At 33.6% G+C, this 22,575-nt stretch overlaps 1 protein-coding gene across 6 annotated transcripts in view; it reads right to left on the reverse strand.

The window, feature by feature from the left end:
• The window catches only part of LOC118199544 (uncharacterized), a 123,325-nt gene that overhangs the window by 44,631 nt on the left and 56,119 nt on the right, over positions 1-22,575 (reverse strand). For 2 of the 6 annotated variants that reach the window (XM_035371431.2, XM_035371432.2), the window contains 2 exons: positions 13,570-13,656; positions 6,113-6,385 (listed from right to left, as the gene is read on the reverse strand). In XM_035371431.2, the coding sequence (XP_035227322.1) occupies positions 6,113-6,342 (230 nt within the window). In that variant the 5' untranslated portion in view covers positions 6,343-6,385; positions 13,570-13,656. Of the gene's footprint in view, positions 1-6,112; positions 6,386-13,569; positions 13,657-19,752; positions 19,814-22,575 lie in introns of those variants that run through there. The other 4 variants (XM_035371433.2, XM_035371436.2, XM_035371434.2 and 1 more) reach the window with 4 other exon arrangements.

Genomic DNA, 22,575 nt, shown 5'->3' on the forward strand with positions numbered 1-22,575 from the left:
GTAAAGCTTATAAAATAGTGATTCATCACCCATCCGGCCCAACAGCGGGCGAGCGGTAAAGACGCTGAACACTGGTAGTTCGGTCCGAGGTTCGAATCCCGCGAACGGGCTGGCTGCATGGGCGTTTTCGTGGTTTTCCCCACGTGTAACGTGTATACGAGCCAGTTTCCCTTAGAAAGTCCTCCACGAAAGGCATCCCTCCCCTTAGGCAGATAGCCCTAGTGTGCTTTGCCATAATTAAATACACCAACATCACCCATCCGTTAATTCATTTAATTTTAACAGAAAACTCTAAAAAATGAATGAAATGAACTTAAATGAATTTATGGAATTATCCGACACTAATAAACATAGAGCCATGTAAGCATATTTTCTATTAGCGTAAAGTTCATTCTTTGCATACATAAAGAGTTATTTTAAGCAAAGGATCTATAGATTTGTTCTTATTGGTTAATAGCTGCGCGCACTACTAATCTTTTCAAAAGACAATTTCTTATAAGCATTTTCCTTCTTAAATACTAATTCATTTTAAATTAAGACTAAGCATAAGAGATTTAAATAGCTTTGAGATCTTCATGCTATTTAAATCACCGTTAGAAAAATCTCGAAGAACTGAACTCTTTTAGGAATTAACATAAAATTAGAAATATGGAATAGTTTTATTAAAACTACTGAGACACGTTATACTACTAATGACACGTTATTTTTGACAGTTTTTCTTATCTAAATCACACGCTTTTAAACGTAATGTGAAATTCTCTCTCTGCATATATATGAATGAGCAACTGGCTAATTCGTGTTGAGCGCAGTTATGTATAAGGTAAAGAGTTTAAAATTTAAATGCGTTTTTAGTTTTGTTTAGTTGATTATAGCAAAAGCTCACTAAGGCTAACTGGCTAAGGGAAGGGATGGTTTCGTGAAGGACTTTGTATGGAGAACTGGCTCGTATACACACGCGGGGGAAACCACAAAAACGCCCATGCAGCTATTCCCTTCGCCTGGAATCGAACTTGGGTCGTAACTGCCAGTGTTCAGCGATTTTACCGCTCGGCCGTTGGTGGGTCCAAAACGTGCTTTAATTCTGCATCAAAGGCTACGACTTGCTTCAGTGGCAATTAATTAGCTTCTAAATCTGAATTATATCCTTACCAGAGGATAAAAGATATTTGAATGTGGATGTTCATATAGAAGTACTAAGTAAAGAGAAAAAAACACTATTTCTACTGAAGTAAAAAACATTTTTGTGTAAATGTCATGCCAAAGGAAGAAAATGATTATTCATAAGCTCCCTGGGGACAATTATTGAAGCTAAAAAAAGGAATAGTTAATGCTCTGGGTTTCCATTTAAGTAAAGTTAGTTTGAATTAATCTTAAAAAGCTATTAATAAATAATTTGTGTTTTTTATTTCAGAATTTACCTAGAAAAATTTTATTTATCTCTATTTGCATTGCGTGTAAATCTTATGTATAAAGTCGTTAGATTGTATGACAGTATATTTTTCAAGCTATCATTTTTGTCACAGTTATAGAAAGAATGCAAGTATATAAGTGCCAATATACTTTCTAAGCAATCTGAAGGTAAAGCGTTTCTGTAAAACCTTTTGTAAGCCGCAATAGCTAAAATGAAGCAGCAGTTAATATTAATTAATATACGGAAAATTCTGTGGCAGTCTCAAATCTCGAAAGCAACTGAATAAATCTCGCCTAACATATAAAATCTAAACACTTGTATACTTCTTACTTTTAATCATCAACTGAACAACTCGTCCACTATAGGTCTAGGTGCATATCAACCTGAATAGTTCAATCGATTGAATAATGCAACTCTTCGCCTTAAGTGCAGTACATTGCATATACAGTTCATCAATTTAATCATATAATACAGTATATATTTGCCATACAATGCAATTAGTCGAGAAATACAGTACATTAACTATGCTTTGCTTCTTTGCGATATAATTTAACTTGCAAAATAATTCATTAACCTAGAATATAGCATATTAACTTTACAATTAATCTTGATATAACATACCGAATATGCGACCTACAGATGTTATGCCACTTATTATAGTAAATGTCTATGAACGTCATTCACTGTTAACGTTCTTAGTCTGAAATACAAGGCACTGGGATCGTTGGCTGAACATTGTCAATTACTGAGGTAATCTTTGTTTAGCAATTGCACTTCCGACTGCATTATTGGTCCAGTTCATGCAGACCAGTGCTTAAGAACTGGTTTCTGCAGGTGCTGTTGATGAGTGTTGGGAACTCGGCAACGATGCCACTCAAGCTTATAGTAAAAGCAAGAATGGTATGATAATTACACAATTTATATGAAACTCCAAATACTAATGCTGTTATCACATCTATAGACGCGCGCGCTTACCCGGGACAATTTCGAGAAACGAGATTCTAGGAGTACGGCTTTAAGCGGCAGGCTTTCGAGAAATGTTTCGTCTAGCTAGGAGGAACGTGTCCCGGCTACGAGCAACATTTTAAAACTTTTCCCAAAATGTTCCGGCTGGAGACGTGTTCCTCGAACGTTCAACCAATCAGACGAAAGGTCAGCTTCTGAAGGATCGCGGGTAACTTTTAATATGGCGATGGCTCTCACTGTGAAGTGATGGACGGTGGAAATAGAGGCCGATTTAATTATTGCTGTTTTGTTGTAATACAACTGCCTGAGTCATTTTTAAAATGTGTATATATTCATTAAATATATAATAGTGGAAATTTCAGAGTTGACAGTATTTTACGACGTTCTTGCAGTTCGGATTTGTTTACAAATTGTTCGTAGCCAAAAGTTCGCCAAATTTGTCGTATTTCGTGCTGATCGTGTATTATAACACTGTTATATAATAGAATCTTATTTCTTAAATTTAAGTTGAATAATTTTTTAAAATCCGTTTGTATATGCGCGGCTTTTCTCCTAATTACTTATCTTTTAAATTGTTAATTGCATAATCAGTGGCACATTTTAAACAGCATAAAAGATGCACAAAAAAGAAAAGCATAGCTTATGTAATAATGAGAATACTCATTAAATTTGTCTATTATTTTCATGTTATTAATGAAATACTTTTTGGATTATAAATACATTAGAAACTATACTTTTATTGTAAATGCTACATATTGAAACATTGGAAATTTATGGATTTATTATTATGCATGATCAAAAACATTTGTATATACATTCATTAATATAAATCTTATTCATTACATTAATACTAATAAATATATATTAACAACTTCTAAAACATCGCATCTCTCTATCTGTATGTAAATATATGACTTATTAGATGTGTATATATATATGTATGTATGAATACAAAAATGAACATTGCCAAGAAGTTTATTTGAAATTACTTTTAATTCAGATAACGATTATGTAATTGGCAGCAACTATAGTTATCAGTTCTTTGCAAATTATTATGGGTATGTAATAATCAGTTGAAAAATAATTGATGAGTATTTGAGTACTAAAGAGTGTACACATTTTGTTATTGGGTTAATTCATAATTATATCATACGTATGATCTACGTAATAAAAACATGACTAATAAATAATAAGAAATGTAACAGCTGTGCATTTATAACATTTGATAACTTAAAACAGCGCACAACTGATTATCACCTTCATGTCTGTTTACATAATGAATTGCACTTTCCAATTAAGTGCACGGGCCTACTAGTGGCCGAAGCGTCGTTGAACACTGGTAGTTCTGTCTCAGGTTAGAATGCCGCGAACGGGCTGGCTACATGACGTTTCCTTGGTTTGCCCAGCTAGTTTTAAAAAATCTTCTACAAAGGGATCCCTCTTGTTGATATCCCTCGAGGCTTTGCGGTAATCACATAAAACCAACTGAGCCCACCAGCGGCCGAGCGGTAAAGTCGCTGAACACTGGTAGTTCGGTCCGAGGTTCGAATCCCGCGAACGGGCTGGCTGCATGGACGCTTTCGTGGTTTTCCCCACGTGTAACGTGTATACGAGCCAGTTTCCCTTAGAAAGTCCTCCACGAAGGCATCCCTTTCCTTAGGCAGATAGCCCTAGTGTGCTTTGCTGTAATCTCAATAAACCAAACCATAAAACAAACTCATGATGTGAACACCTAATTTCTAGAGTTGGTATAATTAATGTGTTTTAGGTATATTACCGAGTGTTCTATGGGACAGTAAACAACTCGCACATGTTTGATTGCTCATGTATTCATATGCTTTATTTGATCTTCATTTTGCTGAATAGTATCTGCTGGCTGTGAGGAGGTAAATATCAGCCATATAGATTTTTGTCATTTGAATGGACAAAACAGTAATTATGAGCCATAAAGTTAGTCAGAAAATGCTTTCACCAGGTCACAAATTTTCCAGTGAGCCATCATATTTTCATTGAAATGCAGATAACAGAAAATACACATAAGCGATGTGTGATAAATAGACTTATCCAGCACATGTTTTTAAACTATTCTGAGTGTATACAGAATTTGGCTATTACTGATGTAATTGATTGCTATAACCAGAAGTGTGTTTATCTGTTACATGAAGTGCCAGAGTGGAGATCAAAGTGATTAACTTGATAGCAATCACCTTTCTATTATCTTCCATTACTAACAATAAAGTTTAAAACGAAAAGCGTGTGAGCGATACAAAACAACACGAAGAAGCGAATGTCACTTGAAAGGAAACGTCACTTTCGCCACTCTGAGCGATAACTGATTCTTGTTTGGCTTTCAGCCTGTTTGCCAAGTGAAGATGGTAACCCTATTTCGCCAAAGGCCGTTTCTTAGAACTGTTGCTGCAAACGCTTTGTTCCGGCAACAAACATCTAATGTGATAACGCTTTAAGAGTTGTTGGCAACGATAATGATGATTCGTTAGATCTAATAGCCAGAGTTGGGGGCGATATGAGACTGCAGTTAATAAGAGATTACAGCGATAAATGTCATCGATTCTCATTTTGTTATTATTTGTTTTCCTCTGGCAAGTCGGTATTCTTCGAATGTAATGTGAATACGATCCGATTTCTCTTATAAAGTTCTCCACAAAGGCATCCATTCTCTTTAGAGAAACCTACGGTGCTTTGCCATAATCAAACAAATAAGCAAATTAAACATTAAGCAGGTAAATCACCAGCTCTGCAGCTTTTATGTTTATTTACTTCGAATCGAAGATCAGTATTCATCTTTTGCTCTGGCTGTTCTGAAAGGCCTTAGACCGTAGGGGTCGACGTAGAGAATTCTGCGAAGCTACTGGCTAGGATCTGTACCTAGGCAGTCTCGGCCACGGGGGATAAAATTTATGAACTTGGTGGTTCTGAAGCCCCTGGGAAAGGTCACTTATTGGCCGGCCTCGGGGACTGGCATGTCCTGAGCCGTGTGGAACCGTAGCCGGAGGGCTAGTTCCCCTCGGTTTGCTGGGTAACGGCTAACTGCGACGGGCTCGCCCATGCGACTGGTAAGAGCAACTTTACGACCGGTGCTGCCCCTATTTCAGGTGGTGCGCTGCTCCCTTGGAAGGGTAATAGTGGAGGTTGAACCTCCACGAAGTGCCCAAAGGGGGAGTGGACCCGTAATGTGATTGAGTTCACGAGGCGGGGCAGCCCAAATTGTTGTTGTTGTTCTGAAAGGTCTTTAAACAATGTAGTACGCATGAACTTATGACAGAATTTTTCTATTTATAACTATTTATAGGCATCTAAAACGGAACATCTACTATCTAAAACATCTACTATGCAAATATACATTAAGATACGTTTCCGTAAAAGATGGCGAATAGAAAAGTAAAAGACGGCTACCCATCTATGTATAGAAGTAAATTAAAAACAAAAACATAATTAGTATGGAGATAATGGGAAGACGCCTCTCGATTTTAACAAAGACAGTTGCAGGAAAAATATAGGTTGGTCTAGAACAGAATAAATGAAGAAAAATACTAAAGGGTTCAAGATGGAAGTTTAATTCTGGAATACCAAAATTTCAGGACATTTATGTCGTAAAGAATTGAATTTTTTTTTGGGGGGGGGCAGTTATGCAGATCTTTAGAATTTTGTTATTTCTTGTGTTCTACTGCAATATTAAGAACTAGTCAACTTACCAATAAGATCTAGTCAACTTACCTGGATAAACTGTTGAATTTCACCTGTTGAGCATGCAGTGTTTTTTCTTGTTTACCGCTTTCCGATGTCTTATTAACCGGCTGAGATAAAGAATGACGACTTCGAACAGCATCATAATATGATGGTGGTGTCTTAACCGTCGGAAGGCGTTGCCTACCATCGAGAGACAGCATACTTCCTGTTCTCGAGGGACTGCTTTCCCAGTTGGTCTCTTGATTTTGCGAAACCATGATCTTCTTCAATACACTTTATTTGTTCAACTGTTGTATTTTACTGCAATTAAATAAAGATTAATAAAGTTAGAAGAAGAGCAAGGTAATAATATCATTAAATGAATAAAAGGAAGAAGAAAATTATAGTTTATCGGAAAAATATAAGATGGGGAGTCGTTATGATAAAACGTCAACCATGCATTTCTATGCAAGATGGTGATCCATAGTGGAAATGCTAGTATATATGGTACACTTAAAAATGCGTAGAATTACGAGATGCATTTAAGGTTACACGTTACAGTTTTTATCTTACTTCTTTTCTGTACTTTCTATGTCTTTCGTCGTGCTTTAACAGAACGGAAATTAGCTGTGTTTATACAGCCAGCGAATTTGCAATTTAGAGAAAGTACTGTGACAACTGTTTATCTTGATTTGTCCACCTAGCCGACTTGATTAACGGGGGAGTGAATTTCTGTATCTGTTAGCGCGTGGGGCTGGAGTTGACGTTAGTTGACGACGAGTTATTAAAAGCTGAAAGTCAGTACGTGTATTGTATTTACATAAATACTTCAGCAAATAGCGGTGGTTCAGGAAGATTTTTATTTACATTACTAGATGTTCATATTTATTTATATCACCTATGTAAGTTTAAATAAATCTTTCAGTTGTGTTTTAATTAGATTTCTGTTTATTACGAAGATAAAAATTTTCCAGAGGTAGAGAAGATTGAACAGGTAATTAGGTTAAGCTTCCAGAATGTGATGTCAAAATCATTACAGAAATTAAATTGGGGGTGACAAAAATAAATAAATAAAATAAAATAAAAAATCTGAAAAGTGTCAGATTTTAATGGTAGCCTAAAATAGCAGTTTTAAAGTTTAATATGGTTTATTAGTAGATATTATTAATAGAGATGCTCCTAATGGAATAGCGAATTATTTTATAGGACTCTAGGCGTGCATTTTTATTCAAGTCAATCACATTAAAAAGTAAATAAATAAAAAACATTAATATTTCCTTAAGAAGTGTATCTATTGCTTTTAAATAGTTTAGTTTGTTGATCAATTATAGACAGAGTAAATATGAAAGGTAAAATAACTTACACTTTCACGAACGGCTAGACTCGAATAAAAGGCGAAACAACTCATTTACAGTGGACGATGCAAAATCGCGTTTCGGGACTAATACCCTTTTGTGCTTTAAAAAACGGAGGAAAGCGTATAAAAAACTAAAAACACACACATACAAAAAGAAAACGAACAAAAAAAGTAATAAAGTCTAGACGCCAAATTCCGTTTAATTATTTAGATCTTATTTGCATTTAATTTTTGTTAATTTAGTTCGAAAAATTTTTGCAGTTTCTATGAAGTTCATTAGCAAAAGGAGAGAGTGAGAAAACATTCGGTTGGAAGCAATAAAACAAATAATAATAAACAGCTAAATAATTCTTTAAAAAATATATTAACAAGCATGAAATAAAATGTGTACGAAAATAATGGTTTCTCAAGTAACCCAGTAAACTACATGTTCCTTTTAAGAAACCATGCTATTTTCCAGTTACATTGTTCAATGTGAGAAAGCTGTTCATCAAGTTAGGTGAGAGATATAGTGACAGGAAACGTAAACAATGACACTTTTTATGCTCAGAAGAAGAAATTAGCGACAGAAAACAACAGAATGGTTGAAAGCTCACGAAAACAATAGGAGAAACCAAGCATGTAAACTTGACTTGCAAAAGGAGTTTTTATACCTATGTTTCCATTCATTATTGTATTGTTCTCGGGAATGTGTTTAAAGATTCGTAAGGCAAATTAAAGCAATAATTAATTAGGGTTGCTTCGAAAAGGCATTTAGTACTGTTCCCCTATTCGCGGGTAATACTTTTCTGGAATGTCGTGGATACACGTAACAACGGATAATAGCGAACGTTAAATTAAAATTTTTGTAGCATATATATTTACGTCTAAGGGATCAGGTGCTTTTAAATGATTATTATTATTATTTTAATATCACCAGAGTTGCTATTAATCTGATCCAGAATTCTCTGCCGGTATCATTTTTCACATAAAAAGATTTGGACTAATAAAAGATGTTGCAATCATTCCGGAATTCTGAAAACATACTGCTTTTAAAAGCTTTGTGACATTACTGCTGAATTTATGTGGTGTAAATGCGAAGAAAGCGAAATTAAAAAGACAATAAAAAATTGTGTTAACAGGAATGAGTCCAACAGCAGATTAGTAAATTGCGAACTCAGTAAGAGCATAAAAATTCTTAACAAACCCTCTGGTAAGACGTTAAAATCTGCTGCTTTTAAAAATTTTATGCTGTTATTGCTGAATTTTATGTGGTTTATATGCGAAGAACGCCATGTTTAATAACAAGTTAAAAAGACAAAAGACTTCCCCCCCCCAAAAAAAAGTTTTAACAGGAGTGAGTGCAAGAGCAGACTAGTAAATACGAGTTGAAAGCCAGTACCACCTACATGCATGTTTGTAGGTAGTACTATCTCATCCAGAGTATAAAAAACCTTAACCCTTTGGTGCGACGTTAAAATCTGAATCCTTTCAGTCAGAGCTTTTTTTTTTTTTTTTTTTTTTTTTTTTTTTTAAAAAGCCCAAAAGGGCTATTAATTTCGTTTTGGCATTTTGCGTTGATTCACTATAAATTTCAGTTCACTTTTCAAATTGTTGTCACCAAATATTATCGCCGTGTGTTATATTTAAAGAAATTAAATAATGAAATGAAAAATCTGAAATAATGAAGGTCATCATAAATGTATATATGTTTCTCGCATTGTGATAAAACAAAGGTACCTAGAGCCATCAAATTTTTAATAACGTAATCCTCCACCGAATATGGGCATCTGATAACCCTAATTTGGAATTGAAATTTGTTTTATTATCGATTTCATATTTTGTAACACTTCAACGAATTTTTTATTAACGAACTCAACGATTTCAAAGCGAGCAATGGCAACACTCTACGGGGGGGGGGGAACTTTTTATTTCCAGAGCGCGAGACTGTTTATCGGAAATTCTAAAGATATTCTCAGGTTAAAACTATTTTGAGACATCTATTGAATTGAATTTTATGGTTTAAGTGCAAAGAACAAATTTAATAAATAAAGGTAACACGCAAAACGTTAAAAAAAGTCCCTTTGGGCGTAATATAAAATCTGAAAAATTTCCGGTTTTTTTTTTTTTATTGTAATACACTTTTTTGATACTTTTCTTGCAATTATTTTAAAACAAACCCCATAGTAAGTAATTCTAATTTTTTACCAGACTACATTTGTTTTTCAATAAATTCCCCTGAATTATATATAATATTTTACTGTATACAATTTTATGCAAACAAATAATTAAAAGTTATATAAGAAAAGTTAATTTAGTAACATATTTAGCAATACATTTATTAGTTTTCGGGAAAAAAAATATGCTTACAAGGTTTGAATGTAATTCCTTTTCCAATTAAGGTTTAATTGTGGTTTTCATGCTGCTTTCATCATTTAGCTGAACTGGCTGAATTGAATTTCAAGGAATTGTGATAAATTATGTAAACACTATAATCTATATAAAAATCATCCATTGTTGTGCTTCTCACATAAGAAATTTTAAAACTATAATTAAGTTTGAAATCGTAGGAAAATTTCGACTCTTCATTGTATTAATCAAAATTATGAAGATGATGTGCATTAAAGGTAGTCATTTCTTTCATTCATGATTTCTCGAAACTATAATTTCTCTGAAACTGTCAGAATTTTAATTTTGATCAATTGTATAAAGCTTACATGACTACAGAGCGACTAATTATTATACTTATCGCATCAAAACATTAGAGATTACGCTTAATTTTTTGTTTAAAAATATTTAATCCTGGGGTCTCAAAAATAAAGATTGTTATTTTTTAAGAAAATATAATTCGATTATTTTTCAAGTAGATCGCTTTAATTATGCATTATTTTTCTAAGCTGAAAAAGCAATCTAGTAAAAAATAGCGATTTTTTTATTTATAATGCTGTTCTCAGTATACATATAACAATTTTATATCGATAAGAAAGAAAGTTTTTATTTCATGCAAAATATTTTAACATGGGAAACATTCAGGAACATAAAGTAAAAGTGATATATTTTGATAAACGAAATTTCCGCAATTAAAATACTTCTTTTACTTCGTAGAAGGAAGTAAAAAAAATCAGCTAAAATATTGATTAAATTGTCTAAAATGCTGTTCGCATTACACATTATAATTTTATAACGATGACGAAAAAAGAAGTATTTCATTTTTAATTTATTTAAAATATTTAATAACTGGAATATGAAGTAGCAAATGCAATATCACAGATTTCGACATAAGTACATAAAATTTCCCGATCATACACCTGTCAGCATTTTTGACATATTTTGACATTTTAAATGTATCTGACCCCTTCAATTTAATTCATAAATTATAGAAGTAAAGTATTTCTAAAAGTGCAGTACTATTACAAATATTGCTTCTGGCTTTGCGTAGATAGTTAAGCCATTTAGAGTTCCGTCTTTGTTAAGCTAGGTTAGGTAATTTGAATATGGCACACGAAGGGTATTTGCCTCAGGGAAAGGATGCCTTCATGAAGGACTTTGTATGTGAAACTTAGGGATTCCTAAGAGCTTTTCTAAGGGCTCGTATTCATGTTACACATGAGGGAAAACACAAAACCAGCCATGCAGTCAATCCTCTTCGCCTGAGATCGAACCCACGTCGAACTCCCAGTAATTAGCAATAGTCTAAAACAAATAATTTTGTGAGGATTTATCTATTTATTTTTGATTAATAGTTAATTTTGAGTTAACGTACTTTTCTGTCACTCTCTTTTCATCTACGCTTTTCATGCCAGACTATAAATGAGACAGCGAGCGTTTATTCAGATTGAGGGAGAAAGAAGTAAGCGAAGGTTTCGCTCGTTGATTTTAGAGTGTATTCTGCCTATTTGAGGCTACGTTATTACCGTGACTTAACCCTTTCCGGCACGTTACCTTTTAAAATTGGAGTTTTGATTTAAAAAAAAAAGGTAGGCAGTCTAATTAGGCCTAGAGGAGTACACAATATTTTGTGAAGATAGCACTTATATTTTAATTCAATTGAATAATATTTTAATTCAATCAGTGGGTGTGCCCCACTGATTGAATAGATCTTCGAAAAGAGTGCTGAAACGAGCATTGCTGTCAATGAACTGACCGATGAGATGCGGAGAAACAAAGAATACACACTCTCAGTTGCCCTAGATTATCGGTGAGCCCGGTCTGGGCACATCTAGGGTTCGCCGTTTGATTTTAGGCAAGATTTCAAGGTAAAAATTTAAAACTAATATAGAATAAGGAGATTAGCATACAGCCAAAAAAATAACATAGAAATTTCTTTTCAAACAATTCCTTTTATACCCCCAAAAAAAATCGGAAGATTTCTTTGAAAAATGAGCGTCTTAAAAACTAAACATGGCTAAAATATACGGACTGGTTTGTGTTGAGCTGCCATCTACTATAAATAAAGAAGGTTCACAGTAACCTAGAAATCCTTTTTCATTCAATTTTTCTGTGCGTACAGAAGGAAATTTTTAGGTGTGTCCAGACCGGACACACTGTGCCGCAAAGGGTTAATAGCGATTTGATTCTGTGGCGTTGAGTGCTTCTAACCATTAGGTTTGTCTCGTCGGTTTTCTAAAAACTAGAGCCTTTCCTGTGCGTTACTTTATCCTGTGAGCGGTTAGGCTAATCATTTGATTTTAGTTCAACATTACTTATTTATTAAGCCAGAAGTGTGGGGCTGTGTAAACCCAAGTTGGGTCATTGTTACTTCTTTGTATTCCAATAAAAGGATCTTATACACCCTTCTCCTGACTATTGTTTTTGCATCAGAAGACTTGAAGATAATTCTTCTATAGTCTTTTAAGAGTACGGTTGTGTATGCTTCCTAAGAACAACAGACTTTATACTTTTATTAGATATTCAGCCTAACAATTTACACAACTCGTGTAATAACAGAAGAAGTAAAACTTAAATATTTAAAATGCAACCCAGCCCGTATAGTGGCTAGTGACCCTGATTGCCATATCTATTTGCCCGGGCTCGAATCCCAGAGAAAGCATGATTGTAGCGGTTCGTCCCTTTATAGGAGGCAACGGCAGCCACCTATTAGGTAGGTGCTTCCATGATAAAATGGCCCCCACTTTTGGCCTTAGTAATGGCGCAAAGCTAATGGATATTAAATGAAACGCCCGGTCATTGAAAAAAAATATTTAAAATACGATATTCACAAGACAAAATCTGCGTATAAGTTTTGGCTAAGCCCTCGATTCGTGCGAGCAAATTTGGCTATTAAAGCTCACTCAAGTAAATCTAGACGCTCTGCAAAAATAATAACAAGACGGTCAGCGGTGGCTGCCAGAAGTTCTCTGCTAACTTCAAGAATTCTGTTCTTGCATGCATTAACTAACACCATGGTGGGAGCGAACGAAAGTGGAAGTAGCAATAAAGGAAAAATGATATAATATGTGATTAGTAAATATAAAAACCTCACAAAACATTCTACACATTACAGTACTTTATAGGACACTATAAAGTAATGCATTTAGTGGCACAGTCCTAGAAGAAGTCCTAGGATTTTAAATCTCAAAGAAACTACATGCCGAAAGGAAGTACTCATTTTGAATAAATCCCTGCATACTGGCTAATTATTGCTCATCTCAATAAATATTTTAATACCAAATTCAATGTAATGTTTTGTATATTAAAATTTCATAACTTTTTTTACTGTATGACATCTCATGCATCACCTTTAGGCAACGATAGAAACATTAATTTGATACGGTCTGTCGTAAACACAAAACACTCTAGGTGTTCTCAGAAAACTTTTCAGAGAAAGAAACAAAGATTGGAGGCAAATTATTACACAATAAATTTTTATTTAATGATTTATTTCGGGGAAGTCACAAGTAGGTTATGAAATACAGTGAGCATATACTATATATCTCAAAGCAAAAAATATATTTTTTACTCAATTTCAAGGGGGACCAAGTACCCATTTTTCCCCCCTGCTGATGCTTATATTAAGTACCAGCTATGATAAAACATTGTGACTTTACTTATTATGAATGCTTTTTGCTTGAATGATTTATCATAAACATAATTTCTGATTCTAACAGATGGACAAAAACTCAAAATTTCGAAATTTTAAAATAATTAAAAAAAACTTGCATCAACTTACCTAGATTTAGGCTTATAGAGCGAAGAGAGAAAGACAGAATCATTTTTAAATCCATACAATTGTACTGCTGACTGACAGATTTCTCTGCTAAAACAAAAAGAAGATTTTTCAGTACGAATTTCTTTCAAACATGCGGAAGTATACAAATTCAGTTTAATAACAATAAAATATATATTGTAAAGTAATATGTATGTATATAAATAGCTTTTGTGAATGTATTTATTTCAATAAAACATGAGAATTTGAAAGAGTGCCCATTGTCGAGTGTATCTAAGGAGACGCCTGCCCTAGTAACAAACTATACAAAGAAAAACTTACGAATACAGTGAACTTGCTAGTGGCAACCAACTCCCCAAGATAAAAGTAGCCAGCAGTTCAAAGAACATAATGACATAGGTGTTGAACTTTATTTTTTTAAGACGGCTACTTCGACAGAAGATCAACATTTTGCACTCAAGATGTGACTCCGAGTCACCACTTGATTTGATGCTGTAGGTCTCGATCACCACTCGGTCGAGTGATAACGATGTTTATTTAGGTTTCTTTTGGGCAGTATCGCTTCATGAGTGCATTCAACAATAAAATTCGTAACAATTTCGTAAATTTGTTCTAAATTTTTCCATAACTGCTCAATCATTAATTGATTTCCTTAAGAAAGGCAACGAGTTCCACTTTGGTGTCAATGAAAGAAATACTTTCAATCTTTTGAGACAATCGTTTATGTGAAAAACCCGTTCTTACCATCTATAATCAGTACAGCGATGCCAGTATTCATGGTTAGGGTTGTATTCCCATGAAAAGATACTGATAAGTTACCAGTAATGAACTTTAAGTATTAGCTGTAATTCAAGCTTTGAAAAAAGTTAAGAATTTATCTTTTAGGCAAACACTTCAAAATTATTACTGACCGTAATTCCTTCAAAATGACAATCAAGAAGAGAGACTTACAAATAGCACGCTGGGCATTGATGTTAGAAGATTTCGACTACGAAACAGAACACCGAAAGTGAAAACGTATGACACATGCTGATGTAATAAGCAGATCCACTGTTATGGTCATCACTCAAGACAGCCTCATTTTCAAAACACAAAATGCCTCAAGGGCAAAATGATCACATTCGAGCTATCAAAGATTTAAAAGTTAAACCTTGTGATGACAATTGTGTTAACCCTTTGCGGCACAGTGTGTCCGGTCTGGACTCACCTAAAAATTTCCTTCTGTACGCACAGAAAAATTGAATGAAAAAGGATTTATAGGTTACTCTCAACCTTCTTTATTTATAGTGGAAAAGCAATTGTTTGAAAAGAAATTTCTATGTTATTTTTTTGGCTGTATGCTAATCTCCTTATTCTATATTAGCTTTAAATTTTTACCCTGAAATCTTGCCTAAAATCAAACAGCGAACCCTAGGTGTGCCCAGACTGGGCTGACCGATAATCTAGGACAACTGAGAGTCTGTATTTTGTTTCTCCGCATCTCATCGGTCAGTTCATTGACAGCAATGCTCGTTTCAGCACTCTTTTCGAAGCTCTATTCAATCAGTGTGCCACAGAATTAAAACGATAAGTGCTATCTTCACAAAATTTTACTTGTGTACTCCTCTAGGCCTAATTAGACTGCCTACCTTTTTTTTTTTTTTTTTTTTAAATCAGAACTCCGAATTTAAAAGGTAGCATGCCGGAAAGGGTTAAAGCCGATATACTTTATAAATTTTTAGGCAGCAACGAATTACTTTTTTTTACATAATCAATGCGAACTAATATAATTAAGGACTCAATCTTCGTGCCCATTTCGCTTCTACCCGAACTGAAGAACGCTTCAAACACAAATTTACATACCTAAAGACAAAATTGAAACTATATTGCAAATCGTGTTCCTTGCACATTAATTAATGGTAAATGTATGTTGCATTCGATAACCCAAGCAAGGTGTACACTTTCATAACATATCACATTGATTATTCTGGACCACTCGAAAATACTCATAAAAATTACAAGTATATATTTGCAGTTATTGACTCATTCACAGAGTTTGTATGGCTTTCCCCAACAAAATCTAATGATAGCGCCAAAATTATATTTAAATTGGAAAATTAAAAATTTTTCTTTGGAAATCCTTCTTGTATAATTTCCGATAAAAGTTGAGTATTTACTTCTAAAGATTTTCAAGATTACTGTTCCACGAATAATATTTAGCATATTCAATTGACTACAAGACTGCTTCGTGCCAATGGACAAACTGAGAAATTGAATTATGTCATAATTTCTGTTCTTTCCATATTATCGATTCAAAGTCCAACAAAATGGTATACACACACTGGTGAAGTTCAGTAAGTGATTAATACTAAATACCAATGGAGTATGAGTACAACTCCATTCGAACTGAAGTTTGGAACTAATATGAAATCTGCCGATTTTGACAAAATTGCAGAGCTGTTAAATGCAGAGATCCAGTTAGATTTCGTCAACGCTTGTGAGCATCTTCGACAGAGAGCTAAAGTGGAGGTTAAAATTCACAAATCTATAAGTTACGATGTAAACCATCCCGTAAATTCCACCTTCACTCCTCATTTTTCGTGTCTCCTGCTTCAAAATAACCTACTGACTCTACAATGGCGTCCGAACTAAAAGGTGGTAGATAATTATTTTTCATTGGCGACTGGGTCCCCTAATCCTCAGTATCATGCAAGTATCATATGATATGGAATAATTTTGAAATGATGCAATTTAGAGAGATTTGTCGTAAGCAGTCACTGTTTTTAGGATAGAAAGAGGAAATACCCAAATTAAAACAAAGAGTTAAAGGACTATTACAAATAAAACTTGGAATGAGCAACCACCTCAGTAGAAGTCGCCAAAATTTCAAAATCTGCCAAACTCTGGTTACTATGCACATAACTATTCTTCCGGCAACCATGCTTACAGCAATCGTTTCAGTCAAGCAACGCCGCCATTTTCGTTTAAACTTAGTTTTAAAATATGAGCTTGTGGAATTTGCCAGGATTGGAAAAAACTGCGATAAAATTTCGGCAGGTACACAGAATTTTGCTGAACATTTTCTAAAGGGAACAACGAGAAAATGAGTTTCCTATATAATTGCTCTAGGCGGGGAATACACCAGGCCGAATCTCCGCAATTCTCTGATGTCGTTTTAAGCGAAAACAGATCGCTGTGAACTTCAGAAGAAGAATAATGAAACAAACAAACAAACAAACAAACACACAAAAACAAAACAAAACAAAATATATATATATGGAAAGAACGAAGAATGTAAGTGTTTTATTTTTTTAATGTATCACGTAATCCTTATTTAATAACTCAAATTTGTAGTTTAAATTGCTAAAGTAAGTTTTCTTCTCACATGTCAAAAATGTTTACTGACTCACAATAAATATCGATAGTTTGGGTATCTTTCTTAAAAAAAGTGCGAAAACCACCATCTTGCGTCAAATGTGTAGCTTTTCATTTGAAAACAAAATCGCCAGATTCTACCAAGTTGGCTGAGTTAATATTTAAGTAGCGTTAGAATTTTGATTTACATATTTTTCTGACACATTGATATATTTAGCTTCTTAATTTATGTATGTGGTTGAATACTCTTGAGAACAGTTATCATGGATATTTTAATAATTAAAAGAGAAAAAAGACGAATCTGCGCGTTGGCTGCTAGATTATAAAATGATAAAAAAAAAAAAAAAAAAGTCGGAACGAAAATGAATAAAATTCTGTTCTTGAAAAAATATGAAGGTCTAACCTTTCCTCTCCGGGTAAAAGTTAATTGAATGAACGCTAATTAATGAAACTTTTCAAAAACGGTATCGTTAAATGAAAATTAAAATGAGAAAAGAGGAAAGTTTTTAAAAATACAGAACATGATACATAACAAAAAAATATCAGAATAATTTTTTATTAATCTCCTCTGTCTAACGCTTCAAACAGAACTTGCCAAGAGAAAAGTGTTTTAGACTTAAACCAAGTCGATTAATGAGTTCCGAATACATGTTTTGTTCCTCTGAACCATTTCAGACTTAAAACTGCATTAGGTTATACATAATTTGATTGAACAAGTTCTTTTTCAAATTTGAATAGCGAATTGCTTTATTAATTTTTGTTTTATAACTTCCTTTTTGATTTAATTTAGTTTTATGTAATTAGTTTGGATTTTGAGCCTAATTTTAGATTTCTGTACTACTTTTAAGCATTTGCATATAATTTTTGGTTTGAGTACGAATGTATGTAGAGAAAGTATTTGAGCATTTCAGAAATTTGTTTTAAATTGAAGATTTGTTTTGAAAAGAAGAAGATGAAAAGCGGTTTTAAGTCTCAAATGGTTCAGAGGAACGAAACATGTATTCGGAACTCATTAATCAACTTGGTTTAACACTTTAAACACTTTTCCCTTGACAAATTCTATTTGAAACGTTAAACAGAGGAGATTAATAAGAAATTATTCTGTTATTCGTTTTGTTATGTATCATGTTCTGTATTTTTAAAAACTTTTATCGTTTCTCATTTTAATTTTCATTCAACGATTTCGTTTTTGAAAAGTTTCATTAATTTGTGTTTACTCAGTTAACTTTTACCCGGACAGGAAAGGTGAGACCTTCATATTTTTTCAGGAACAGAATTTTATTCATTTTCGTTCCTACCTTTACTTTTTGATTTTTATCCTTGAATATATATGTTAATTCCATCGCAACCATTCAATTCTCTTTTGGATGCGGAGGAACAGTACGTGAAAACAATTAGAAATATTGCAAACAGATCTTAAATTGCACCGGAGCCCGGCTCTGGTACTTCTTAGTTTTGGGGATAAATCATAATTCTAGTCGGAGCGCACCGAAGCCCTAAATTAGGAGGCTCCGGCGCTTCTTTTTTGTAACTGAACAACAATTTCAGTAGAAATTTGATCTCGAAAATTTAATTTTTTGCAATAAAATTATATTACAAATCGCTTATTAAATTTTAATTCATCTCTTTACATTTTATTTAATTTTAATTTAATTACGTTTATCTTTAATTATTTAACTATTTTAATAATATTAATTAATTAATTTTATTTAATTAAATAATAATCATTAATTAAATAACAATTACTTCCGTAATAATTAACTATTTAATTTTTAAATTATTAAGGATTTTAATAGTAATTTTATTTATTTATTTACGTTTGTTCCTCTTTGTTGACGGTCTTCCATAGGGCTCCGGCACTTCTAATTTTAGAAATTAAGCCCTGTAATCGAGCTTTTACATTTATAGAGACCCATTTTATTTATCACATTAATGGTATATGATAACTCTTGCTGCAAAATATTGTTAATAAGTCTAAACGATATTTTAAATGGCTACGCTATATTATATTGAGTAATGCATTTTCATAATACAGAAAATGAAAGATCTTACTTTTCCCTACGAATAGCTAATAAAAGGCTGCAAAGGAGTGTTATGTATCCAGAGAAAATTTCAAATTTCAAGGAATTTCAAGTACCTTGTCGAGAAATGAAAACAATAAGATTTCAAGAAGGGGTTTTTGTTTGAATTATTGACAAAAATCTACAAAGAAATTTCAAGTATATATAAAAAAAATTTCAAGAATTTCAAGTATTAAAAAATAATAATAATAAGTATTTTTTCGATGGTGAAAACACTTATACTTCGGAGAGGTTTTTCTTTGAGCTGTTAATAAAACTCTCCAAAAAAACTTCAAATGTCAATAATGTTTATAGCTGCAAATGTTAGTCAATAATGTTTACAACTTTATTATTCCATTTTCTTTTGAAAGCTGGATTTCGAGTAAAATAATTTTTCAAGAACGGTATAATACAACTCACATTAAGAACTCCGTTGTTTAGCACTTCACGTTTTGCAAGGAAACAAAAAGAAACTTCGGAAAAAAGGAGATTGAAAAATGGTGGAACAGTAAAGCTGTACAATATTTATGAATAATAATAAAAAGCACTTTATGAAGTAAACATTTTTAAAAATGTGGTCATAAACTAGCGTGAAACATCAATAGGGTACGATGAGACACAAATAAAATACGATTATTACTCTTCAGTCTTGCAGTTAGAAAAGCAGTACTTCCGTCTGCTAGTTTCCATAAATAGCTTACGAAATCTCCAATTAAGAAATGCCAATGCTTATCGAATAACATTGGAAGAAAAATTTAAATAATTAACTTACGCCGCAAGGAAAATTTCTTTCTCATGTCTCCGTTTACTCCGGCGGTGGAGAGCGAACTGAACCTCGCGATACGCAAATGAGGACAACACCTGTTGACACTTTCAACAAGCTCAAGGCTACATACCGGCACGATTAGCAAATACAAAGGTGCTGTCACGGAGCTGTCTAGGGAATGCTGCAGACGTCGCAGCCCCCCAGCATTGCTCCCTTTGGAAAATAAATTATACGCGATATTGATAACAGAAGAATGTTACTGGTTTTGTGGGACAGATTTCAAGGCAAGATGTCAGAAAGCTACATTACTACGAAGAATAGAGATCTTAATTTCAGAAATTCTTTAGACAACCCCCAAGAGAGGCGAGTGAAAAAGCTATAAATCTAGATTTAGTTATCATTAAAGATGATGAGTCGTTTTTAGTATACGTAATAAGAATTTGAAAGCTGTGTGAGCATGAGTATTAGTGCTCAATTTAGATAAAAAGGAAGATTTTCTTCTGAAAAAGGTCAACCTTGAAATGCTTTATTGAAGTGACACTAATTTTCGAAAAGTGGTGGAAGTCATTGTTTATCTAGCTGGATTAGCTGTTATAAGTTAAAAGGCTGCAGATTGCACTTGTGAATACCTTTTGCGCAAACTGGGCATCAGTAAGCCATACCTACAGATTTATGACTTGGCATTGTTCCTAACATCGACACCGCATAAAATCAGTTACTATCGAAACTTTAAAAACGAAATTTTGATAATGATGCTCTTTTATGTAAGAGAATTAACGTACGTTAGTCACTTGCTCAGACTCATAATAGGCATAAGATTGAGAATGGCATACAATAAGTATTGGTATGGCGTAGAAAAAAAATTAAGAGTTATAACTATCGGATGAATTGGATGACAAAAAGGTTACTTGCCTATTATCCCGTCGACCGTGAAACTGACACCAAGTAGCACGATTTTGCGCCAAATATGGAAACGCGTGATATAACACAACACTTAAACATCTGCTAATAAGATAAGATTACAAGCTGAAAGGCTAAGTTCCGGTTGTTCAGTAGCAACCGTCAGGTACCGTTGTGTGCTGTCTGCATCACGCGACAAAATAATTTCAATGATCGGCGAAAGCCAAGCTGAAAAAGGTTACATTTTGTACTTATTGTCTGTTATAACCCCTATTGAGTTAATATTAGCCACTTTCTGTATTTATAAATACAGATAATGCACTTTTTCCCCTTGCATTTTGAAAAACAATTATTAAAATTTGGTACCTGCATTCAACAGTACAGCAAGCAGTGAATTTATTTGCAATGTTATGAGATCTTACTACCCCCACCCAAAAAAAAAAAGTGTGCATCAATGACATGATAGGGTCGACGGATCATGATGTACAAAAGAGAAATAGGTGGAAGCAATTACTTGCGAGAATTTGTACTCATTTCGTTCTAAATAGTTCATTTCTGTAAAACAGGAAAACCTAACAAAATAGTATAAATCGAAGAAAGCCTTTTACGAAGCACAAAAACGGAGCGGGTCGAATACTGATTGCTTACCACATTAATGGACGTCACTGCCTTCAGAACTCTGTAGGGACAACTGGCGACACTTTGGCGCCACCTCTGCTAAATTTCATGATTCTATGGTAGGCAACTTTCACAGTCGATGGGATAATACGTAAGCCCCCCCCCCAAAAAAAAAAAAATCCAGGTGAAATTGATTAGATTATTATTTTTAAGATTATATACATATGATCGACACAGGCATAAAATCGATACCCGGATAGCATCGAAATCGATTTTTGAGCTATTGCATCGACCGAGTGCCAGCAAATTGATAATAACTACAGTTGACTCTGGCCTACGTTCGAGAAAAATCTTATTATTCATTACTGTATTCACATTCTTTCCTATCTGTTAAGGCTCAAGATTGCTCAGCTTCTATTAATAAAGACAGCAATTCACAAAATGCTTTTTTTTTTCTACTTTCGAAAGCCATTCTGTTTGCATCATATACTTTGCTGTGTGTTTTTCCGAAATCTGTTATACATTCGCACTACATCTTCAAACAGCTGTCTAATATATGTAGTCAGTGCAGACGATAACAGGAAATATGTAAGTGATCGAATTGGAAGAGAAACACAATAATGTAAAATTTAAAATTAAGCAATAACGCAGCCTTAATTTAGCGTAGATTTTGAATAAACCTCTAATAATTTAAAATCATCTTCAGAGGCATTTGTTTCCCTCCTTAAAAAGAAGAACCCGTATCTGATGGTCTTCGAAATCCATACAGTTTTTATTCAAAATCTAAGCCAAGAATGTTATCTATCTGCTTAATTTAAACGTGAATGGTATTTGAATAATAATTTTTTCAAATAATAACTACCTGAAAAATTAGCTAGAAAGAAGAGTGATTGTAGCATTTCATTACATATAATTCTTATTCGAAAACTTAATACTGAACTTTAAATTATAAATGAAATGGATCGAACGATATCATTTAGTTAAGTTAACTAATAGTATTTCCAGAGATTTAATCCCTCCGCCCTTAGGCGACCGCAGCTGATGACTGATAGTTCGACCCAGCTTTCAATCTCGCCATGGATATGGTTTTTCAGTCCGTAACATGAATACGAGCATTTTCCTTTAAAAAGTTTTGCACGAATGCGTCTTTTCCCTTAGGTGAAAACCATAACGTTTTTTCCCTTAAACCAGTTAACGTTTTAACGTTATACAATTCACTCAGTGTTCCGCGAAAAATTACCATTATAAGGAAGAAACTTTTCCGTTTGACACATAAAAGATAAAACTGTGCCTTTCAAACGAAAGTTGATA

This window comes from Stegodyphus dumicola, chromosome 4, assembly GCF_044657685.1.
Source record: "Stegodyphus dumicola isolate Sdum_Otavi_A_Nest chromosome 4, ASM4465768v1".
NCBI classification, from domain to species: domain Eukaryota; kingdom Metazoa; phylum Arthropoda; class Arachnida; order Araneae; family Eresidae; genus Stegodyphus; species Stegodyphus dumicola.